This window comes from Tyto alba, unplaced genomic scaffold (assembly GCF_018691265.1).
Source record: "Tyto alba isolate M040663 unplaced genomic scaffold, T.alba_DEE_v4.0 Super-Scaffold_20, whole genome shotgun sequence".
In the NCBI taxonomy this organism is placed as follows: Eukaryota; Metazoa; Chordata; class Aves; order Strigiformes; family Tytonidae; genus Tyto; species Tyto alba.
Genome location: NW_024881283.1, coordinates 6,872,498 through 6,896,307, shown reverse-complemented (window position 1 = coordinate 6,896,307; position 23,810 = coordinate 6,872,498). Strand labels below are relative to the sequence as shown.

The following is a 23,810-nucleotide window of genomic DNA, read 5'->3' as shown; positions in this document are numbered from 1 at the left end:
TTTCTGCAGGCATTCCTTAAAATGCCTCTCCTTGACCCTGACCGCTCCGCTGTTTCCCATTTTTGCCAGCAAAAGAGAAAACTTGGGTCCTTCCCAAGCCAAAGCCCTGTTTAAAACCACTCAATGAGTCTCCCTTGAAGACTCAGTTGGCAACGATGATTTCTCTTCCATTCCTGCAGGAGATACGGTCAGGCACCTACCACGGCATGTCGGGTTTTAGCACAAAGAGTTGCTGTCGGGCGCAAGACCCGTGTTCCCGATGTGGTTAAACGCAACATGAGCTTGGTTAAGGGGAAAGCAAAGTCTGATGCCTCTGTCATCACGCGGACGAGGTCTTGAGGGAAACCTGCCCACCCTCTTGTAATAGTAAGTAATTAATGTAATAACATACACTTATTACCAGACTATTGTTATGTGATGTTGCTTAATGTGTTTTGGCAAGAGACCGGGTTTAAGCCGTGCCCTTGCTGCAGCCGCCGTGCGGCTTCGTTTGAGGTTTGTGTTGGTGCATCTCCAGGAGTAACACCTCGCTCTTGGCCGGGGCTGCTGGCTGGCGCTGCCTGCTGCCGAGCAGGGCCCTTCTCTGCTTCCCCCCCTGCCCCCTGAGCTGCCCTGGGCCCGGACTCGTCCCCCCCGGCCCTGCCTGGCTGCAGGGTGGGATGGCTGCTGGATGTGGGGCAAGAGCGGGAGCTGGGCCCCGGGAGCCGCCGTCGGAAGGAAATTTAAATTTGTGACTGAAGTGAGCATCCCCCCTCTCCTGGGCGCTGCCACGGAGCACCTGATTTTTTTTTTTTTTTTTTTTTGACGCTTCCCTCACCTCACGGCAAGAGAGGGGAAGGCCGGCGGCTGCCGCACCGAGGCTCGCTCGGTACCGCCCGCTCCCGAGCGACGGGAACGGGCCGGGGCAGCGCCGGCGCCTCCGCCCGCCCTTAACAAAGATGGCGCCGCCCGCCCCTTCCCGAGACACACACACACACGCGCGCGTGTGACGCGTCCCGGCGGCGCGCGCGCAGCCCCGGAAGGGGCGGGGCCGGAAGCGGGGGGGAGGTGGGCGGGGCGCTGACGGCGGGATGGAGCCGCCGGCGGGAGCCGCGCGCCGGGCGCTCAGGTGGGGGAGGGGCGGGGCCGCGCGCGCGCCGCGGGAGGGAGGGGCTGCCCCCTCCTCCCTTCCCCCACCCCTCCCCTCCATTTTTCCACGGGGCCGCCGCTCCCTCACGCTCCCACCCCCCACTCCGGCGCCCGCGCGCGTGGAAACCGCGGGGCCGAGCGCGTCCCGCGTGGGGCTTTGGCTTTATTTTCCCGCCCGTTTGTAAGGCCTCGCGGGTGGGGGGCGAGCGGGTCCCTCAGGGCCGGGACGCACCGTCCTGCCCGCGCCGAGCCCCTCAGCGCCGCTGACGCGCCTCGAACAGCGGCCCCCTCGTAAACACAGGAGGTACGGCCGGCCCCGACCTTCGGGACATCCCTGTGGGGCGCTCGGCCCGGCCCCGGGCCTCGGCGCATCGCCCGCCCGCCGCACCTCGGGGCGAGGGGAGGCAGCCCCGCGTGTCCTTCTGCCCGGGGAAACGCCCGGTGCCGGCTGCGGCGGCTTTGCCCGTCGTGACAGAAGCGGCAGAAAAGGGATTTTTGAGGCCCCCGTGGCTCCCCTGCAGAGCGGGGTTGGGCACGCTGTTGCGATAGCCGAGGTGCATCCTCAGCTCGGGCTCCAACCCGGCCTAAACACTCCAGCGTTCGCCCAGCGGGTCCGTCCGTCATCCTGAGCCGAGCGCTTGGGTTGTGCTTCGAGCCAGCGTTGGTTTTGTTCGCGCACCTGAGCGGTTACGAAAGGTGCGAAGGGGCAGGCACGTTCCCGTTTCCACTCAGACGCGGGCAGAGCGGTGCCGGGGCTGCGGCCTCCGGGCCGGCAGCTGAAACTGGGCAGGAGTGAAAGCGGCGGCGAGGAGGCCTGGAGCTCCCAGGCCCACGGAAACAGCGCTAGGTGAACGGGATTCCCCAAACTTGGTTGTGTTTCTTTGGCTAGAACAGGTTTGTAGATATTTCTGGAGTATCTCTTGATTCTAATGGCAGGCTGGAGAAGTACCAAGAGTGCCCAAACCGTCGCTCTCCAAGTGTTCTGGGATGCAGCCTGGAGCCCCTTTCCCAGTAGAAATCCCCGTCCCCCAGCCCGGAGCTGGTTGAGCTGGGAAAAGCCTTTGTGGCGAGGGCCTGCTGCCACCGGGTGGTAATCGGTCTCCACTACATCTTTACAGACCTCGCCGAATATGTATTTTCATTTGCATGATAATTTACCCAACGTCTATTTTGTTCGTATTCGCCTCCTTTTCTTAGCACAGTTTCCAGAGCGAGAAAAACGCAGTTCATATCTGAGAGCAAAGGGAAATGCAGAACACGGAAAGAAAGACATCTTTAAATAAGGCATTGCATCTTTTTCTACTGAAATATTTTTAACCTACTTCTGCCTTTTTGTGTCCTTTTTCCATTGGTCCAGGTGCTCTTGCACGCCGCACTTCTCGGGGTAGAGACATACCAGCTCTGACGCCGTGTTCCCTACAGAACGGTGGCTGTGGGCTGTAGCTTTTTGTAGATTTCGCTGCTTTCCGTTACAAGGTGTGCTGCGTCGTGACAGGAACAGGCTTTTTAAAGCTGTTTGCTTTGAGCCTTCTTGGCGCATTCATGCAAGGCTTTTTCTCTGCTTTTTAAAAAATATTTAAAGTGCTGGGACAATTTTTGCTGCTGTGCTTTAATAGGATTTGCAGCTGTGAATGCGCTTTAATAGAATTTACAGCTGGGCTGAAGTATCCCTTCTCTTAAAATAACATTGCAGCTTCGTGATTCAGTAGAATGTGCCTCCCACTAGTTGCTTTGTCTGTAGCTGTGAATGCTCTGGAGCAAGAGAAGAATATGAGCAAACCCAAAACTTTTGTATGTGGCTAAATAAGAGGCATAATCCTGTGGTTAGGGACTGGAACTATAAATGAACATGTTTGGATCTTGTTTTTTGCTTCGCTGATGATTACTTTCTGCTCTCCCATGCAGTTTTCAACCTGCCAGGTTTTATGCTCCATCAGTAAATTGATAACAGGAGCACCTCAGAGTGTTTTCAGATCATTAAGTGATCGGTTTGGGGATCTTTATGTATTGTAAGGCGCTGGATCAGAGAGATGTCAGGTGGGAAATAGTGCAGGATGTGGTGTCATTGGAACCTAGCAAGAGCTGTGGGTCTTCTGTTTCTCAAACTGAAAAGCAGTTGGTGGCCGGGGAACCAACGGAAGAAATGTGTTATCTTAAAAAGCTGCATAACAGATACTGCCTGGCTTTCGTGGCGCTGGGCCAGTCGTTTTCATGGTTGGTCCCACAACATCAATTCAGAATATACAGAACAGAAAGCAATGAGACTCCACAAAGCGGTTTAAATCTTGCAGGTGAGGTTTGCAGGGAAGAGGTGGACGAGAGCCACCTTAGCATATGCAGTTTGCTTGACAGGCAGATGTCCTCACTCTGGAGACGAGGACCCCTGCCAAAATATTGGAAAATCACAGGTGGCGAGGGTGGGGTGGTGCGAGTGTCACGTCCTGGAGATGCTGTCTCTGATCGATGGAAGGGGCGGGGGGAAGCCTGCGTATCTGAGAAGGCACCTTAGCCTTGCTCTGACGGAGCTTCTGGGGTCGGTGCCATGGAGGCAGCTGAGTAAAACCTTTCTCAGCTTCCCAGGGGCAAACGCAGGGCAGAGAGCTGGAGAGAGGAGAGAGCGTGCCTGGCAGTGCCTGGCCGGCTGCGAGCCCCCGTCAGCAAACTGCTTACACAGACATTACGCCCAGAGTCCACATTTTAATTCTGTCTCTATTCAAAAAAAAAAAAAAAAAAAAAAAAAAAAAAATTTTAAATCCCATTCAGCACACTGGAACTTGAATGAGTGTGTAGGTGCTTGGCAGAGACCTGGCTTGAGCTGCCGGTGTTTCTGCTGAGGCAGCTGTGGCAGAGGCCAAGGAGCCTCTCTGCTTCTGGTATTTACACTGGCCCAGTAAGAAATGGGCTGAGAGTACATGGTATAACCTCTCTCCTTCTGCATCCTGGCCAAGGTTAAGAAGTCAGGGAAATTTTTTTAATAGCAACGATATCAAAGAGGCCTCTGCGTCATGTCCCACATCCGTGATCTCTCATAAGTGACTTCCTTGTTCTTAGAGATTTACGGCCCTTTGAAGTGTCTGATAGTAAATAAAGGTGCATAATTTACAAACATGGCTGAAGCCAGGAATACCTTTCTGTGTCTGTTCTCTCTGTTCATCAATTCAGGTTTGCAAAACCGGAGGGAGAATTTCCCCGGCATCAGTGACCTACTGAGGCAACTTTTGAGCTCAGAATGGAGCTGGTGAGCAGGCGAGACCCCCACCTCCGAGAGGTCGTGCGGTTTGCAGTGTGCTGCAGAGCCCTGACACTTCTGCTGCAGGCAAGTCTCCTGCGACATCTCTCGTGTGCTGCTCCAAGGCTTCTCTGCGTGGTGCTGCCTTGCGCACCGCGAGCTAGCTGGTTCTGCTTGACTGGGAAATCGTCTTCTCCTTTGGAGAACCAACAGACCAGCTGCATCCAGGGAGGCAGGTTGCTGTTAAGTAAAATTACACACATTTCCTTGCAACTTGCCATGTTTTCACGCTGCTGTTGCAAGAGGCTGGTTTGGCAGCATGAGGGGCTGAAGTCTCTCTTTATCCACAGAAGAGGAACAATAAACTCTTCCCACACATTCCTCCCAAGTCTCGTTTCCAGAGACGTCCTTCTCTGAGCATGGGAGGGTTTGGTTGCTCCCTCCATCCTACCTGTGCATACTGAAACAGCCAGCACAGTCTAGCTGTAGCCATGGCCCTCCTGAAACAAAATCAGCCTGAGAAAGCTCTTCGGCAGCAGGCCAGCAGCCAGCTGGCACGTTGTGGCAGCCCCGGTCACCGCTGGCTGAGGCTGAGTGGAACCATCAGCTGAGATGAAAGACTCCGTATTACAAATGCCAGAGGCCTGGGTTAGACCAGATGTGTGCTTCATGGCAAAACGGCGGCTTTGTATGTCTTTTAGTCCCAATTTGTTCAGTGTGGCCTCTTCTCTTTTCTCTGCCAACGCTGAATTCATTGCGGGGGACTCATCCCAATCTACACGTAGTTAAGCCACTAAAACTCACCATCTGAGGTTTTAGGTTTGTTTTTTTTTTAAACATATTTTCATTTGGAATTACATTACAATGCAGTAAGTTGCATACTGCCTGTCTCATGAACTTTCTGGGGTTTTCTCTCACCTTTTAAAATGTAGTCAGCACCACAAGCTCCTGGAGGCAGAGGTGTGTGCATTCTGCTTGCTCATCTCTGAAAAACAAACCCCTTAATGCATGCCGAGCTGCAGAGGTAATGGAGATCTAGAGAGGGGGCCTGGAAATTGGCTGCTGTCTTCTGCACCAGTTTGCTCTGGAAAAATCTTTTTCGCTAGTTCTGTTTCTTCTCCCTTGTGTGTCAGCTGGGAATTCAGTAGAGCGGGATGCTTACCTGTGCTGCAGAGGTACTCCGTGTGAGCGTACGCAGTTAGATGTGCCTGAGCATGGGGCTGAGCAGCTTTCCCGGTCCAGTTCTGTGGGGATTCATGCTGGCTGTGTTCCAGAGCTTTAGCCCGTTCAGGTGTAAATGCCTCAGAAGATGGTGTTTGCACCTTTCCGCAGTCTTACAGGCCTCCTTGCTGCAAAGCCCTTCAGCTTCTGTGCTGCTTTTGTCTCCTTTGAAACCCAGGAGTCCTCCTGCTTGGTGCTTTGGGTCGGGTGCAAGACGATGTCTGCTGGACTTCAATCCTCTCTTGTTTTTCCAGGCTCTCTTTAACCTCCTGATCCCAGATCACGCTGCAGACGCCTTTTCTCCCCCTCGCCTCTCCGAGCCCGGCCTGTGGGACCTGCTCCTGGAGCGGCTGCTGGGCGGCCTCTCACGCTGGGATGCCGAGCACTTCCTCTTCATCGCCGAGCGTGGTTACCTGTACGAGCACAACTGCGCCTTCTTCCCGCTCTACCCCCTGAGCGTGCGTGCCGTGGCCGAGGCTGCTCTGTGGCCCTTGCAGCGGCTGCTGCGTTTGCGGAGCCGCCTCCTGCTCTCAGCCATTCTTCTGAATTCTCTCTTTTCCGCCCTGGCAGCCGCTGCCCTGTATCAGCTGGGCTGCCTCGTGCTGCAGCGTCGCAGGGTGGCTTTCCTTGCTGCCGTTCTCTTTTCTGTCAGTCCTGCCAACGTGTTCATGGCAGCCGCTTACTCCGAGAGCATGTTTGCCTTCCTGGCATTCAGTGCCATGTGGCAACTGGAGAAGGGGCAGAGCTGGCTCGGTGGGCTGCTGTTCTCCCTCGCTTCTGGGGTGCGTGCCAACGGGCTTATTAATGCTGGCTTCATTCTCTACTCCCACGGTAAATGCTTTGCCCTCCAGCTCCAGGTGGGTTCAGGATCAGTAAGGAAGCTCCCTCCATTGTGGAAGCAACTCCTTAGCGTGACATCTTCAGCGGTTCTGATGTGTGCCGGGATTTTTCTACCTTTTGCTTTATTTCAGTATTATGCCTACGTGAGGTTCTGTGGGCCTGGCACTGGCCTGGAGCGGACTGTTCCTGAGCCGCTGCTGCAGCTGGCTCTGGCCAAGGGCTATCGTCCGGTGGGCAGGAGCGGGGTTAAACCCCCTTGGTGCTCCCGGCAATTCCCCGTGGTCTATTCCTATATTCAAGACACTTACTGGAATGTGGGCTTTCTAAGGTATTTTGAGCTCAGACAGATACCACATTTCTTGCTTGCTTTGCCTGTCACGCTTCTGGGCTCATGGGCTGCCTGGACCTATGTCATTGCAAACCCCCAGCACTGCCTGACTCTTGGTCTAGAGAGAAGAAAGAGTGAAGAAGAGGGTAAACCAAGAGCTGGATTTTGCTGCCCTGGTGTCTTCGTCTATGTGGTCCATGCCACGGTCGTGCTGGCGTTAGGATTCTTCTGCATGCACGTGCAGGTAGGACATTCACAGCAACACCCAGGAGTGATTTCCTAAGGGGAATGCAGCGTGGTGGCTGAGCAGTGATGGTCACAGCCTGAAGCTGTCCCAGCTGCTGGCCAGCACGGGGCAATGCCAACCAAAAGCTTTGCCGTTCCTCTTTCAGAGCTGCTTCCACAGAGATTTCCCAAAGCCAGTTAGTTCCCAAAGCTCAGCTGGAGAGCTCCCAAAGAGAGCTTGCTCAGTGTGATGAGGACACTGGAACGGGCGTCAAAGGGTCGGGCTGATGTTAGGTCACGTTTAACGTGTGCTTAAGGCCAGGCTTGCCAAGCCCTGCTAATCAGCTGCCACAGGACAAGGATCCCGGATCATTACCATGTTGGGCTGAGCTTAGTGGATGGCAATGAAAGGATCCAGAGCCTGTCACCGGTCTCTAGACTAAAGTGTTTGGAGGTCTTTTTAGGACACAGCTAGTGGCACTAAAGGTTGGGAGTTCCAGTGAAAAGATAATTGAAGAGCAAGATTCAAATCACCCCCAGCTCCTGAGCTGGCCGGTGACAAGGATTTCAGCGAGATGGTGACAATTAGTTACTGTGCTTGTCCAAAACTTGGGGACCGCTTGACTGCGTACGCAAATGTAATAAATAAAGCAGGTTGAGCTGAGAGGTGTTTCATTTCAATGTAATAAATCCTAGCACCATCAGCTGGGGCCGTATTTCAGTCCCCTTTATCAGCAGACCGTTTGAGGCAGATCAGTGTTTCTTTCCGTGCCTCGGGATCGGGGTTGGTCACAGCTGGAAACGTGCGATTTAGGTGCTTTTTGCTCTGCCTGTCACCCTCAGGTGCTGACCCGGTTGCTTGGCTCCTGCTCTCCCATCCCGTACTGGTTCTCCGCTCACCTGCTTCAAGAGCACGAACCTTTACTCTGGAGCGAAGGGACTGATGATCAAACGGCAGCACCTCGCCCTGAGAAGTCTCTTCTAGGTAAATCTGCTGGATCCTGCAGGAAAGGAACTTTGGAAAACCCTGTTGTGAGGCTGCTGCTGAAGTGTAGATTAATCACCCCCCTCAGCAAGTGCATTCTCGGATTTTTCCTGTCCTACTGGCTGCTGGGCCTGATTCTGCACTGCAACTTCTTGCCGTGGACGTAGTGAGGGTCTGGGTTGGTACAGACGGGTCGCGGGGCAGGAGCACTGCTCAGAATTGAACCTCATTTTTTCTAAAAAGCCTGACGTGTATGTAATGGTGCTGCGGTCTCGGTAACAAAGGCGTTACTCCTGAGTTACTACGTATGTACAGAGCTGTGATGCTACAGCACCCTGCCTGTCTCTGCTGTCAGTGCTGACAGCCAGAATTCCTGTAAGCCGCCAGGGATGGGGAATGCATCCCGGTTCCTCCATCTTCTGGGGGGGGGAGCATTGCTGCTGAGCAGCTATTTATGGTGAGGATCCGTGTCCGTCAGATTCTCGGGAAGCCTCCGGGAAGCGTCCTCGACGCCACCGTCTCTGGCAGGAAGGACCCTGCTGCGTTGCGGGGAGCCCCTCGCCCCTTCGCGGTTCCTTCTCTTCCAAAGGCTGGCGGCAGCCGGTCACTGGGCACAACCACGTCCCCAATAAACGTGTATAATTTGCCGGGGGAGGGGGGGGTCACCCCGCGCCCCCGGGGCTGCTCCCGTTGGGCGGGGGGGGGGCGGCGCCGGGCGCGGCCGGCAGGGGGCGCGGTGCTGAGGGGGCGGGGTCCACGAGGAGGGGCGGGGTTATATGGGGCGGGGCGGGGCAAATGGGGAGGGGCGGGGCGGAGTGCTGAGGGGGCGGTGCCATATGGAGAGGGGCGGGACGCTGAGGAGCGGTGTTATATAGAGGGGCGGGGCGCGGATGGGGCGGGGCTATGGGGGCGGGGCTATAGGGAGGGGCGGGGCCGACACGTCCGCCGGGCGAGCGGCGGGGCCGGGCCGGGCGCTGCGGCGCCATGAAGGAGTGCGAGTACCGGCAGATCCCGCCCGGGGCAGCGGCTCCCGGGCCGGGCGCGGTTCTCTCCTTACCTCAACCGGCCGCCGGCCCGGAGCGAGCCGGCGCGGCCCGGCGGCCCCGGCGGAAGTGGGAGGTGTTCCCGGGCCGCAACCGCTTCTACTGCGGCGGCCGCCTCATGCTGGCGCGGCACAGCGGCGTCTTCGCTCTCACCCTCGGCCTCATCCTGGCGACCAGCGGCCTCTTCTTCGCCTTTGAGTGAGTCCCTGCTGCCGGGCCGGGGGCTCCGGGCACCGCCCCGGGGCCTGCGGGGCTCTGCGGTGTCCCCCTCTCCGCTGCTGGGGGTCCTTCTGGTGTCCCCCCTGCCCTGGGGGCCCCGGGACCCACCCCCCCGCGATCAGGCTCTATCCCTGCCGGGGTAGAGCCGTGTGGGGTTTTTCCTTCGGATCGTTCCCCACTCGGGGCTCTGAACAGCTTTTGGTCCCCTCCTTTAAGCCCCCTCCTTTTGGGGGGGAGCTTGTGGTGGGAGGGAGGTGGGCTGGGGGGGGGGTCACATCTCTTCCTTGCCACCCCCCCTCCCCCACCGCCGTGGGAGCCCAAATGTCGTTCCTTTCTCCCCACCATAAACTATTACCCCTCAGCACAGCCCCCAGACCCACTTTGTGGGCAGCCTCTGCGTCCCCTTTGCCTGTCCCCGGGTGTGTTTATGGGGGGGCAGGGGTGCCCCCGGGCCCTCTTTACTCAATCTGGCCCCGGGCAGGGGTTTAACATTCTCCTGGGATCTCTTCCTGGTCTCTAAATGCCCCTCAGTCTCTCCTCCTGCTGCAGAAGAGAGAACTGGTCCAGCCAGGAAACCCCCAAGACCTGTGACTTTGTCCCCAGAGGCAGCAGGAACAGTATTTCTGTGAAAGGTGCTTGATAAATGGTGAAATCGTTTGGGGTCCCACCTTGAGGGTCGGCACCGGAGCTCCGCTCCCACTGTGCAGTGGTGTCGGGGGAAGAGGGAGCTGCGTCTATCCCAGTCCCCTTTGCTTTAGGAAAGCTGGCTCGGGGGGACTTCCCGCTCCTGTGCCCCGAGGGAGGGGAGAGCCAAGAGCACCCCGTTATGTCCTGCACTGCCTGGGAAGGAGCACTGCTGGTTGTTGACACCTTTGGGAGCTTCTGCTGGCCTGCCTCTGCGTTTCTGTCTCAGGAGGGAAGGGAGTTTGTTTTTCCTGCCGCTGTACGAAGAGGGGGGGTGGGGGGAGTCATGCCTGCCTTGGGATCACGGTGTTATCTCTGTGAGTCTCAGAGTAAAGCTGCCCAAGCCTGCTGGCGGGGAGATGAAGGTATTTGATCGGATTAGAGGTTCTGAGAACTCAGATGAGCTGAAAGGGGCAGGCAGCTGTGGGAGGCAGGAACGGCATCCCAACGCAAGAACTCCTTTCTTAGCATCGCTTGTGCTTCTTTGACAGCTTTCTCTGCTGTATCTGAAACTAATGGGCAGCACTAGCACAGTAACTGCTTTGTACTGGGCTGAGCACAGGACATCTGCTCTCCCCTCCCTTATTGCCTAGTCACTCTTTCTTGGTTGAAGATGCCCTGGGGCTTTCCAAGTTGTTATTTTAGTAGCGTGCTTCTGTTGCATGGGTTATGGTTTGCTACATGGATAGCAAATACATCTTGCATATGTGTACAGTTCACTTTTTTTTTTTTATTATTTTTTTTAAATGCAATTTCTTGTTGTGTGATGGCAGAAAGCGGGGTCCAGAGATTCTCCTGGAAAAAAAGTGGCAACAAATCTCACATCTCTCATTTCAGAGACTTTTCTGTCCCTCTGTCAGGGAGACAACTGAGGGGCTTGGCAGCAGCACCGGTCTCAGGCCGAAGGGGTTTTGTTGCTTGGTGGCTGCTTTGTTCTGGACAGCTGAGCTTGGGAGTTGAAACAAAAGTTACTTAATCCTCTCAAACTGCCTCAAAGCGTTAGTGGGACTTAGCGCTGCCCGCAGACACCAGGGCTCGAGCAGCTCGCCTGTCTGTGCTCGGCTCTGGCTGCTTATCAGTGCAGATAATAGCAAACCCCTCTGCAAAGCGAGGGACGGGAGGGTCTCCGGCACTGCGCCGTGCAAAGCTGTTCCTCAGCCGTCTTCTCCTGTCGCACCACAAGTAGCGGAGCTGCCCTGACGTGGAGTGCAATTGCACTGGTCCCCATCTGTAGAGAAACAGCCCCGGGTCATAGCACAGCAAGCCCAGGAGCAGACAGCATCGGTTTTAATGCCTGGTGGCTTGTCCCAGCGGTGCCAGTGCTGGAAGGCATCCCCATCCAAACATCTGGCACCCCATGAAGGACACACGAGTCATCCAGAGACAGCAAAGCTGTGTGGAATCGAAGCCAAGTTCCCCCCTCTGCTTCACGTGTTGGACCAAATGGGATCGTGTTCACCCCGATTTTGATCCCTGATTAGCTCAGGGTGTTTCTTTATCTGTTCTTGATGCTGCTGTTGTAGAAGGTGATCGGACTTTGGGGCAGCCGGCAGGTTTTTGAAATTCAATTCTGAGACTCCAGAAGGGCAAAGAGGTTGTGCACAGGGGCTGCCATCTTCGTGCCAAAGGCACTCTGATGTCCCAGTGCCACTCGTGTTTTCTGAGCAGGCCCTTGCTGTTCCAGAAGTCTCTGAAAAGCAGCAGCACTTCAGCCCACTGCCCTGTGATAGTCCACAGCGTGTAGTGTCACAGCTGATGGCCAGTTCTGTAGCGATGGTAGGTAACGATGCAATTTTTCTTTTCTTTTAACAGCTGCCCCTTCCTTGCCAGTCACCTGACGCTGGCCATCCCCATCATTGCAGCCATCCTCTTCTTATTTGTCATCAGCTGCCTGCTCCAGACAAGCTTCAGAGACCCAGGTATCCTGCCCAGAGCCACCCCAAGTGAGGCTGCAGACCTGGAAAAGCGGATTGGTGAGAATTCTGTTCCCTCTCCTGTGTTGGGTCCAGTGCACGCCTCTGTGCGTGTGCGTGCACGTGCATTTCAGGCTCAGCAAGTCTCCTTTTGGTCTTTACCCCTCACCAGTTGTCCAGGGGGGGAGAAGAGGCCAGAGTATCAGATTGTGAGGCTTGACAGTGTCTTATGAGTCCCAGTGAGAGAGGTGCGACAAGCACAGCAGGCAGCACGTCAGAGAGGGGATCTGCAAAGAAGCAGAGGTGGTTTTCCTTTCTGTTCAGCCCCGTCACTTTCCCAGGCAAAGCCGTGTACGGTGAGTCAGGGCTGTGCCTGTTTCTGCCCTCAGGACGACACCTGAGAGGGTCATGGCCCCATGCAGAGCTCAGGGGAGGGAGAGCTTGGGACATCAGTGTCCTAAACGTGAACACTGTTAGGGACTGCGAACCAGCAGCTGGGGGAGCACAAAGTCCCCCTCCAGAATCACCCTGCCAGGCTCTTGAGGGTGAGGCGAGAGTGCCTGTGCTGCTCTTTAGTTAGTTCGAATGTTGTCCAAGCTCGGAGGAATCTGACCCTGTACCACCTTCTGCAAAATATGCGTGCTGAGGACATAGGATCATGAATTTAGGCGTGAATGCTTTTTAAGATTTGCCGTTGAGCCTGCTGTGCTGCAAGGTTTTCTTTATTATAATGGTTTCTAACAGTATGCTAATATTTGTCCCCATCTAAAAACTGCTATGTCACACTGTTTTGGAGGTGGCCAAGGAGGTGTATGCATCCAGGATCTGTGGACCTTGTTGATGTGACCTGTCGTAACAAATGCTTTAGCAAAGCTAATGTGAGACAGCTTGAATCTGCCTCACTGGAGACAGTTGCAAGGCAGTAATTCTGCATCTGACTAAAAATATGGTTTTAAAATATCCTCAGAGTGGTTATCCATGTTTCTAAGTGCCTAAAGCAGTAATCTGGCTGCAGATGCTGCCTGATGTGCCAGCTGTTACTGTTAATATAATTCACTTATCCTTTTAACATGCTTGCTGTTACATCTCTATTTTCAAAGACTTGCTCAGAGTTGGAAAGGTGCTCTTTTAAGAGGGACTAAAATGAAGGAATAACCCCCAAAATTACAAACGTGATGCAGAGGTTTTCCAGCTCGTGCTTTTGCTGAGCAAAGTCCCCAGCTGCCAGTCCCCAGAGAATAATGAAGCGCCAGCACGCACAGCTGTAACTTGCGGTGTCCCTAAAAATCATCAATTTCGACCTTGAGGGGAGGAGGAATCCTCTTGTGCTACTAAAATACTCATGTCAGATTTCAATGAAATCTGCCTGGAGCACTCGCTGTCCTCCCCCGCTGGGATGGAGATGAGTCTCCTGAGCCCGGCGGTGCCGCTGGCTCCAGCTGCGAGTTGGCAAGTTGTGTGCTGGGGGATGCTCCTGCTGAGGTTGCCCTGATTCCTGCAACTTGGATGCTTACAGCAGAGGAGGAACCACACGTGCGTTGACAGATGATGTTGCCTCCCTGTGTTGTGATCCATTAGACACGAAGAGATGAGTTGGGCACGTTAACACTGCTGCTTTTGTGCTCGCTATTTATAAATTGCTTTATGTTCTCAAAGCACTGGGCAGATATTACTTCCTCTTGGCATCCCAGCAGCATTGCCATTGAACAGGCAAGGAAAAGACATAAATAATGCTGCGAGGAGCTGACTGGAGTTCCCGGCTGCCCACCCTGCAACAAATCCTGTAGGCTGAGCTGCCTCTTAGCTTTCTCTTAAAATCAGGAGAGCACGTGCCAATCCCTTACCCTGGCAGAGAGCAGCTCGGGGTGTTACAGGGGCTTGGGTTTCCCCTGCACCAGTTTGACCGTCCCTCCTTGCCCTCGCAGACAGCATGGGTACCTCTACCTATCGCCCGCCAGCCCGCACGATGGAAGTGGTCATAAACAAGTATGTGGTGAAGCTCAAGTACTGCTACACCTGCAAAATGTTCCGCCCTCCACGCACCTCTCACTGCAGTGTCTGCGACAACTGTGTCGGTAAGCCCAGAAAGTGGAAAGGTGCTGAGATCTTGAGGGGGGGGGTGTTATGTTCCAGGACAGATTGCTTTTGCTTCTGGTAAAGGATTATAAAGCGAGATACAGAGTGGTCTGTCTCCTTCCCATTTAAAATGAAAGCAACACCAGCGCAGTGGCTCAGGGCAGGGGGGCAGCATGCCCAAGACTCCGTGTCTCTGCTCTCCCTGGTTCTGGGAGGACGGTGCTGTGAAATGCCTCTGCCAAACAGGAGGTTTGCTGCAGGCTCCTTGCTGTCTGTGTCCTTGCTGTCACCAGACACCCCCATAGATGCTGACTGAGCTTTTCCGTGGCCTCTCCTCGTGCCCTCGGAGTGTGGTGGGGCAGGAGGGAATGAACAAAGACCTGAAGGAAAGCCTCTGCTGGCTGCACGCAGGCGTGGGGCAGCTGCAGGGGGGTGGGCAGGGAGGTTCCCACCGCAGCCTGCCTGCGCCGGGGCAGCTTGAACCAGCAGCAGCGTGGCATGTGATTTAGGGGCAGGCCCGGAGAGTTTACTCCTTGTGCAGCTGCTCCTGGTTGTGCATCGCGTGGATGTGGAAGCTGTGCTTTACGCTGTCTGCCGGGGCAGCTTGAGGAGCGGCCGACCCGCGAGCGGTCGCAGGACCCCAGAGCTCTGCTGAAGAGAAGGAGTTTGGGAGTTGCCAAGTATTATGTGTTGGGGGATAACCGTGGGTGGCTGTGACTCCTCCTTACGCTGCAACGGCTCGCTGGAAAGCAGCGTTTGAAGAGGAGCCGTCCGGGGGAGCAGGCATGCGCCTGCTTTGTGTGCGGTGGGTTTTGTTTGCACTGGTGTCCCCCGCAGAACGCTTACCGCAGTCCTGTTAGTCTGAAACCTTTCATTAGAAGGCAGTCGGGAGTGTTTCCAAATATATTGCACCTGCCCTGGGTTTCCAGGCAGTTTCTGTGGTTTTAGAGGCGTATCTTTATAACTTTGAAAATTCTTTTCTGTCCCGAAGAAGGCAGGGGAAGCTGACACGCAGAAAGGGAGCAGCGATGCTGTGTACACACACCCAGCGCTGCTAGGTACTGGAAAAGCTGCCGTGCTTTCCCTGCTCTCTTTCAGTTTTACTAGTGGTGGATGTTACCAGTCACAAGGCTTGTACTTACACAGGGTTTAGTGAGAGGAACGGTTTGGTGATAAAAAAGGGCATGTGAACAGGTCTGCTGAAACTTGCTGCTGATGTACTGCTGCGGAGGGGTTCTGGTCTCAGGGTGGTGGGTGGAAGCTCAATTTGTAGCCCCTGGTTTTCAGAGGCTCAGCAGCGTCTGCTCTGTTACGGGGTGCAAGGTGGCAGGAGCCCTCACCGTGTCCCTTTGTTTCAGAGAGGTTTGATCACCACTGCCCCTGGGTGGGCAACTGCGTGGGAAAGCGCAACTATCGCTACTTCTATGCCTTCATCCTCTCCCTCTCCTTCCTGACAGCCTTCATCTTCGCTTGCGTCGTCACCCACCTCACTCTGCGTAAGTACCGTGCGTAAGCAGCGGTGTGTGCTGTGCTCCTGGCCACAGAGGACTTGGAGCAGCACTGGGGCCACTGTTTGTGTTGGACAGAGCGAGGGAGGGGTCTGGTTGGCTTCCACCAGGCTTTTCAGCCTGAATAAACGGGGTCTCAGACTGCGGGGAACCACAGATCTACCCTGCACCTCGCTGCAGAGACCTGGACACCTGGTGAGTGGGTTATCCCCACCCAGAGCAAATGAGCTGTGGGTGCCTCTGCTCTGAGCCTAGCAGGGAAGGTGACTTGCCCCTCAGCCCCAAACATCCTGGAGCTGTGTCTGCGGGCTGATGTTTCTGTAAAGTTACAGGCTGTAGGTGTTTCTCAGGCAGCCGGGCAGATCCATGTGGCCCACAGAGGGGTGGCTGCGTGCTCGGGAGCGAAGCGTTGGCTGGAGATGCGAGGCTGCCTGATGGGATGTCGTTCCTTGTCCCGTTTTGCTTTGCAGGCTCTCAGAGAGATGGGTTCCTCGCCACTCTGAAGACCACACCAGCGAGATATCCTTCTGATGCCATCAGCTGCTCCGACTGTCGAGCGCTGGTGCAGCACCACTGACCATGTAACAGAGAGGTGTAATGAGCAATTCGTAGCAATACACCACCCTGGTGTACTTCCCACAAGTTAATTTAGCCCCTTAGCTACCTGGTTGGGGCAGGCAGGCATCTCTTCATCTGTAGACTGATAACATCACCAAACTGGGAAGACCTTCAGTTCACCATCAGGGACTAAGGGTGGGGGACAAACTTGTTTCTCGGTTTACAAGTTGACGTGGAGAGGGAAGTGGTTGGAGCAGGCTGTGCCTTGGTGGATGCCCGTAGAAGGGCCCAGGGAATGGGCAGTTTGCTGGGATGTTCTCGTGGCCCACTGTGTGCAGTCGCAGCACACACCTCCCAAAACAGCCCTCTGCCTCTCCGTGCAGGACGATCTTGTTCTCTGACACTTCCTTGACTTTCGCTTCACTGTGCTGGAGCTGGTGATTTGTTTTTTCTCAGTCTGGTCTATTTTGGGCCTCTCAGGTTTTCACACTTACTTGGTCGCCTCCAACCTGACAACAAACGAAGATGTAAGTACCCGGACTCTTGTCCTTCTGCAGGGCTGGCCATGGTCCTTCCTAAGCAGCAGTGAGGTTTTCAGGGGATCCTTGTCTGCCTGCCTCAGTGCCTTGGGAAGGCATGCTGCCTGCACTGCCTGGGATAACCCACTGCAAAGCCAACGGCCCGAGCCCAGGGGATTTAGACTGTAGCTTCAGGTGGCTGAGCGGTCGGAAAGCAGCACGCAGCAGCAGGGGACTGTGCAACACGTGTTGCTTGGCAGTGTCAGGCTGTGGGGGTCACACGCTGAAATTTTAGAAAGGTCACGTGTGTGTTTTTTCCAGTCTGTATGTGGCCTTGCTTAAAATTAGGAGTTCTGAGGTTAAAAAAAAGGAAGGCTGGCCCCAGAGATGTATTTGGGTGTTAGCCTGGGACATGGGTGATCTTAATTCAGCATCCCACATAACCACAGGTTTCCTCTGAGACCCTGGGCAAGTCCCTTTGTCTCTATCAGTTCCTCATGTCTAATAGGCAAATAATGTGCAGACATCTCCCGATGAGATTTACCTCAAAGCCCAGGGTGCGTGCAGACTCCAAGGGCCAAACAAGTACCCTGAGCAGGGCAGGTTGTATGGAAAAGCAGGATCTGTCTGATCCTCAGAAGGAATCAGAATTCACCCTCCTGGCCAGAAATACCTGTTATCCGTGCTGGAAACTTCCAGCACTGCAGAAGGAATGTTTGCATCTTTGTTTGTTTTGTTTTGTTTTGTTTTTTTTCCTCTCTCCCCTCCACTTTTTCCTCTCCACCTTCCTGTTATGTTCAGCGTTGTTGGCAGAACTGCCCAGGGCCGTGTGAGTGAGGCTGTTGGAGGTGACCCCCCCCCCCAGCACTGAGACCACCAGGTCCAAATCCCATGGCCCGTTGCCTCCCTGGCTGCCTTGCCCACGTTGCCAGCCTTATGCTGCAGCTGGGGAGAGGAAGTAAAAACAAAAGGAGGAAATGTAATAGCAAATGGTTCGCTGCAGCCAGGGGCCTGAAGCCAGGTATAGCATCTGCCCACTCGTGTGTGCCTACGCTTGATGTGACCGGGGTTTCGAAATCAGAGTCCCAGTGGCAGCTGCTCAGGGTGGGGACAGATGACATTGTGTCCTCCCGTTGCAGCATGGCCTGGGAATCCCCTTGCTGTTTGTTCAGCCTGAGGAGCCCAGGAGGGACCGTGAGCTAGAGCCCTGCTCCCATGAGCTTTCAGCCTAGGAGAGAAAAGGGGAGGAGGAGGAGGAGGCTGGCGTTGAAGATGGTTACACTGACAAGTTGCCGTGCGGCACGGCGAAGGGCACAGCTTCAGAGCCTTCTAGCTGCAAGGTTGAACCTCGGCAGAGGCCGGAGCAGCATGTCGCTGTCTCCTCTGGCTGCCTTTCTGCAGCCATCCTGCCTGTTAAAGCAAAGAGAGGGAGGACGTTTGCAGTAAGGCAAGCCTTCCACCTCTTCAGCAAGGATTTGAACCGAGTCCGTTATGGTGTAATGATCTGCTATCACGTCTTTCCTATCTTAATCCGCCTGTATCCTTTCCCTTTCAGATCAAAGGGTCCTGGTCCAATAAGAGGGGCTCGGAGTTTGCCAATCCCTACAGCCATAAAAGTATCCTCACAAACTGCTGTGCAGTGCTGTGCGGACCATTCCATCCCAGGTAAGAGCCTTTGACCTCCCACGGTGTTGGGAATTGCATCCTGCTGTGTGAGAGGGGCCTCGGAAAGGACAGGTTTATCACAACTCGGGGAAGACTGCCTCGGCGCAAACACATCTACTTCAGTGATGATGAGGGAACAGTTTCCCCATCTCTGCAGAGAAAAGCTGGAGACATGTATAAGTAAGAGATATAACTGTTGCTTCTCCTATGTTTGAGCTTGACGAGTTTGGGTCACTTGTAATTGTTTCATGGAGCTTGCAGATAAGACACATCCTGCAATTCAATAAGGGGAGAGTAACAGCACCACGGGGCTCGGCAGCACATGGTAAATACCAGAAGTGGTAGGGCTTCTTGTTTTTCCTCCTGTAGTCAGGATCAAGCATCATGGCAAGCAGCCAGCAGAGATCCGCATGGGGCAGCGCGGATCCCTTGGGTTTTACCAGCACCTCCATTCCCTGAAACACGTAGTATCATCCTACCAAACGCTCTTAACCTGCGAGTTAACCAGAACTGATGTTAAAGCAAGGGCAAAGGCAGATTGCTGAAGATGTAGGGAAGTGCTGGGCCTGAAGCACGGGTACCTGCAGCACAGGATTATCGCTGCTTTGTCACAAGAGGGTGCAATTGGGCAGAGTCAGGCCGGTGTCATGGGAGATGGGGATCCTCGAGCCAAATTTATTCACTGGATCCGGCCTGGATTTATGTGGAGCGTCTCAGAGATGTGAACTCGGTGTAACACAAGGGCAGGGGAGGGTGTCTGAGGCTGTGCAGCTGGAGTCAGTGTTTTACACGTACACCTGGCCCTGCTCTCTAAAGTGCCCCCAGGTTTCTGTTGGATTCGGAGGTGCCGAAATGCCAGTGCTGCCATTCTGAGATGGCAAATCTGCGGATGCAGGGAGCCGAGCTGTTTGCTGGGAGGCTCTGGGGAGAATAATGCTTTCCTCCAGCTCTCTCCTCGTTTGTGTTGTTTTCCTGTTGTGAAGCCTTTTCGCCAGTTCCCATTCGGGTTTGCGGTGACCCAAAGCTTTAACTGCCTAAAGGCTGTTTGGTGGGTTGTGTGATAAGTCTGTGGTTTGTCTAATGGGCAGGAAGCTGTTACCCAGCGCGCTCCTGCCGACGCTTTGGTTAGCAGTTCCCACAAGGAGAGCCCTCTGTGGTCTGCGAGCTCCCATCTTCCCGGAACCTTCATTTCCTCGACTTCTCTCCCCTTGCCCCCTTCCCTTTCTGTTTTCCAGTTTGATAGACAGAAGAGGATTTATCCAGCCAGATGTCGGGACCCCATCCAGTCCGAAGAGCGAAATCCCTTCCTTTGGAGCCAAAACTGACACCAGCATGGTAGGAGGCATTCCCTAGCAGTGCTGTGATGTAGCCCAGTGCCTTCTGTGCCTGCACCTCGCTCCAGCCAGAACTTTCCCCTCTCACCATCTCCCTGGCCTCAGGCGGGACAGCCCTGTGATGCAGAGCTGTGAAAGACTCAGTCGAGCCATACGTTGCCTTTTTTTTTTTTTTTTTAATTTATTTATTATTTTTTATTTGTTTCACTGTGATGTGGGCTGTCTGGACTTTCACCTGAGAAAGCCCAACAGCATGCAAGACCCTCGGACTCGTGCAGAAAGCAGGAGGTCCCTGCTGCAACTGGGAAGCAAAAAATAGGTCTGGGGAGGCACCAGACCTCTGAGCCCGGAGCGGCTGCTCCGGGGGCTCGCTGTGTTCCCTGCCTGGAGTAACGAGGTGGACCAAGGGTGGGAGGTGGGGACTGGCAAATGGTTCCCACTCGGAGCTGGGCTGTCGCACCTCATCTTCTGGGCTGTTCCCCGACATCTCCGTGAACATGCCCGGCTCCCCTCTGCCCACGTGGAAGGGATGTTCTGTCTCTTAATGGCCGGGTTCTCACCTCGGCTGCTGCCGGAGCAGCTTTTCTTTTCCAGAAGCTGCTGTGCCTTGGTAAGTTGGGGCTGTTCAGCTGGGAGGAGTCTTGGCTAGCTAGATGTCCCAGCTGCTGTTGGTCCTATTTTCTGGCTGGTCACTGAGGGGGTGCTGAAGAGCTCTTTGTGTTTTGGCCCTGCCAGTCAGTAAGACAACGATCTGCAGCGAGGACACAAGTTAGGATGCCCCCCCCTTTTAATGGGGAAGAAGAAACACGCAGTGTTCTGTGGCTCATGTCATGAGATGGTGGTTGGCAAGGCTAGAACTGTAAGGGAATCTTAGCTTGCTAGGAAAGCCTGGTTACGTCCTGCCTGTAGGAGACCAAAAAGCAACAGAAAAGTGTGTGAATTCCTGAGGGTGACCCCCTCCCCAGGTGGAATTTCACAGAGGAAAAGCAGTGAGTGGGTGCTGGTGTCTGATAACCTCACGTTTGTGCTCTTGGTTTGGGTTTCTGGCAGGCAGACGAGAGCAGGGCTGTCCCCAGCGCCTCGGGAGCGATCCCCGTGTGCCCGGGCTCACCCGTGGGCATCGCTCCGTGCCCGTGGAGGCACAGGAGGGCCGGGCTGGGCAGCCAGCTCCACGTCACCGACACTCGAGTGCACGCAGGGGAGAGTCACGGACCTTGTTAGCAATACTTGAATCATGTTATTAAAAGCTGCTGGATATTTTTGCACAATTTGTAGATTTGATTTGATTTTTTTTTTTTTTTTTTTTAATGTAGATCCTTTTATAATCAGTGCAGGTAGTGTTGTGCATGTTAGCACCAGGGCAGAGGCTGGCAGCGTTTTGTGTCAAACCTAACCTGGTTAGGTTTCCCTGGGTCAGACACGTGTATTTCAACCTCAGGCAGAGGCAGCGCGTTTCTGGGGGCGGCCCGTCCCCACCGAATTCACCGGCGTCGTGCTTTGCACGCCGCGAGCGACTGCGCACAGCTTCGGGGCACGCCGGGCGACGGCCGAGGCGCAGGTTTCCCCTGGCCTTGCATTTCTGGCTGGCTGCACGGAGATCTTGGTGCTTGTTTGCTGTGGCCACCGGCTCTACCTTCCCCCTGGCCCAGAGCCCGGGTGAGAGCACGGTGGCGGCTGCTGAATTTCTACCGGATCCCGGCAGATGGCCCTCACCGCCCGGGGAGGCTCCCGGTGCTGTTTTGCCCGTCGTCCCAGCCCTGCAGCTTCGGGCCATGCCCAAGTTGCACCCCGAGAGGCCACCCTGCCCTTCCCTCCCTGCTGCTCCCACAGGGATGTCCCCAGGGTCCTTGTCCCTGCCTTCGAGGACCTTCCCGGGGAGGCGTGGGGCCGGGGCGAGCCGAGCTGTGCTGAGAGGGTCTGGTGCTGCAGAGTGAGGAGCAGTGTTGGGGGTGTTACCAGGGGCCAAACTCCTGTTTTTATTTAAACTGGTTTCCTTTGTTACTCGATATAATAAAATTATATTTTTAAAGATTTAATTGCTTGGATGATTATTTTATTCCCTTAAGACAGAAGAGGGCAGGTGTCTCGGTGTTTAAGATGTATCAGGTGGCCGTTGGACTCTTTATGAGGCCCAGCCCTTGCCTGGAAGCTCTGGGAACCTCCTGCAGGATGGGGCTACGAGGGCTGCTGAGCAACCAACTGGTGCTGCTGTGACTCTTGCTGGAGCGAAGGGATTTTTCCGTCCCACCTCTCCAGGCTGGGCAGGGTCTCCTCCACTCCCTGGTCCCCTTCCTGCCGAAGCTGCCACCGCAGAGTCCTTTCCCCACCCATCCTGCTCGGTCCGGGGCTGTGCCAGGATCTGGGGTTCCCCACCTCTAACCCAGCCCACTACCGGCAAGTCTTTGAGGTGCATAATCTCTGGTGTCTTCCCCAGGAGGATGCCTGCCAGGACTTTGCCATTTCCTGCACAGCCTGACGGGATTTGCCCCCTCCTTGGACGTTAGCCCTGCTTTCTGAGGGTTAGCTGGTAAGAAAGAGCTTTCTTCTCCCCGTCATCCACTCGAGCAGCCCATCTCATCTCCACCGCATGACCAGCCCCGTCCATCCATGGAACCCATCACCCTCCAGCTGTGTAGACAGCTGTGTACCCAGTCCATCCCACCAGCATCCCACTGCCACGAGGGGCAGCGAGCCCTGGGCTGTTGCCCACAGAGGGGCTGGTTGCCCCCAGCCTTGGCGAGAAGGGAGGGACGGGTACGAGGTGGAGCTGCCAGCTCTGCGCCCTGGGGCTCAGCAAATGCTGTGGCTGAGGGTTGGTGGAGCCCCGGGGCTGGCCGGCTGGCACGCTGCAGCGCTCAGCAGAGCTGCCAGGGTGGGGTTGGAGGGAGCCCCCAACCAATGCAGAGATTTAGTGTTTGGAGCAAGCTGTGGCCCAACCAGAGGAGTGGGAACCTGGAACAGATTTCTAATTCCCAGCTCTGACCTGCTCTGTGGTCCAGGCACCCCTTCTCCTCCCTCCTGCTCTGCCCATTTTTCTCTCTGTAACACCAGCTCCCTTCTCTGCCGTGCCTGTGGCCTCAGCACCTTTGTGACCAAGGCCCTGCTTTGCTTGGGGGGCTGCAGAGCTGTCCCTCTCCCTCCCTGCAGCACCCCACGAGCTCCCGCTTGCTCAAGCCACAGAGGAAAGCTGCCCCTTCTCCTGGCCCGTGGCCACCAACGCTCTCCTCCATCCCGGGCTGTGTCCCCTGTCACTGAGCCAGGGTGCTCCCCTCTGCTCCTCGCTCCTGTATTTCTGGCACTAACCCTCTCTTTTTCTTCCTCCCCTCTCCTCTCCCTCGCACTGGGTTGATCCAGTACTAAGAGCCCCGGCGGCCCGCAGCCCTCTGCCTCCCGTGGGGAGCCGAGACGCGGCGGGCAGCACCCGAGATCACAGCCATGACCACCACGAGTGCCTCCGCTCGCCAGGGCTCCGCGGCTGCACCTTCCTCCCTCCCACCCCAAGAGAGGGGAGAAAGCAGCCGCGCACAAGGAAAAGCTTTTCCAACCCCCCTCCGGGAGCCGGGACGGCCGTCCCAGAGGTTCAAAGCTCGAAGCCATACAGCCGTCCCACCCCAGAGCAATAACTGGAGTTCCTGCTGTCTCCTGCCACTAGACGGACTCACGCAACCGAGCCGAGGCCGCTGGTGGCTCCCCATAACCACCAGCTTTACCCCCAGCCAAGGCGTCTCCCCCCCCCCCCCCCCCCCCCCCCGTAGATGCTGGAAGATAACGGTTCGCATTCCAGCGGGTTTTCAAAATGAGCAGGCTTCGCGCCAGAGCGCTTACAGCCCAGCCCCTCTTGGAGCCATGTCCATGTGCCAGAGCACTCTCCTCTCCGGTCGGCAGTCAGTACATGGTCACAGTTTACCCTTGCAAACCCCCTCAGCCAGCTCCCCCCTTCCTGTTTTGTTGTAGCACAGCTCTAGTTTTAGGGGAAGGGGTTCCAGCCCCACAGCACCTTGAGCCGGCGCTGCCAGAGGCTGCAGCACAAGCTGGGAGCTGCGCTGCGGCGCTGTGCAGCCAGACCCACCCAGCAGAGAGCCCAGTAGGATTCACCATCTATTTATGCCTTTTACTTTTATAACAAAATAAAAGTTTCTCCTATTTACTCTACGCCAGCGTCTGGCTGCTGCTCTGCCGGCGGAGGGGGAGCTGCTCCCCGCGGCTCGTACCCGGGCACGCCGGTGCTGCGCGGGGTGGGGGAGCCGAGCAGAGCCACAGGGGGCTGGCACCCCTCTGCCATCGGCCGTGCCCCCGGCCACGGGGCCAGGAGCTCCCTAAACTCGGCTGTGGCACA

General features: G+C 55.7%; 2 protein-coding genes across 6 annotated transcripts; both read left to right on the top strand.

Annotated features, from left to right (window-relative positions):
- Positions 1-1,048: 1,048 nt before the first annotated feature.
- PIGV (phosphatidylinositol glycan anchor biosynthesis class V) lies at positions 1,049-8,198 on the top strand. 4 transcript variants are annotated; one of them, XM_042793885.1, is made up of 5 exons: positions 1,054-1,108; positions 2,065-3,419; positions 4,291-4,444; positions 5,833-6,990; positions 7,815-8,198. In XM_042793885.1, exons 3-5 carry the CDS (start codon positions 4,358-4,360, stop codon positions 8,121-8,123), a joined length of 1,554 nt encoding a protein of 517 aa, XP_042649819.1. In that variant the 5' UTR covers positions 1,054-1,108; positions 2,065-3,419; positions 4,291-4,357; the 3' UTR covers positions 8,124-8,198. The 4 variants fall into 4 exon arrangements, with proteins under 4 accessions (XP_032848057.2, XP_042649819.1, XP_032848056.2 ...); XM_032992166.2 differs by lacking the exon at positions 2,065-3,419 and having other exon boundaries at positions 1,049-1,108; XM_032992165.2 differs by lacking the exons at positions 1,054-1,108; positions 2,065-3,419 and adding an exon at positions 1,139-2,022.
- Positions 8,199-8,894: 696 nt separating this feature from the next.
- On the top strand, positions 8,895-23,626 carry ZDHHC18 (zinc finger DHHC-type palmitoyltransferase 18). Of its 2 annotated transcripts, XM_032992159.2 has the most exons (10): positions 8,895-9,197; positions 11,715-11,875; positions 13,741-13,890; positions 15,250-15,387; positions 15,870-15,918; positions 16,382-16,484; positions 18,031-18,140; positions 19,376-19,475; positions 21,909-22,001; positions 22,829-23,626. In XM_032992159.2, the coding sequence occupies exons 1-9, from the start codon at positions 8,941-8,943 to the stop codon at positions 21,948-21,950; spliced, it is 1,110 nt and encodes a 369-aa protein (XP_032848050.2). In that variant the 5' UTR covers positions 8,895-8,940; the 3' UTR covers positions 21,951-22,001; positions 22,829-23,626. The 2 variants fall into 2 exon arrangements, with proteins under 2 accessions (XP_032848050.2, XP_032848051.2); XM_032992160.2 differs by lacking the exons at positions 21,909-22,001; positions 22,829-23,626 and having other exon boundaries at positions 19,376-21,510.
- The last annotated feature ends 184 nt before the right edge of the window (positions 23,627-23,810 follow it).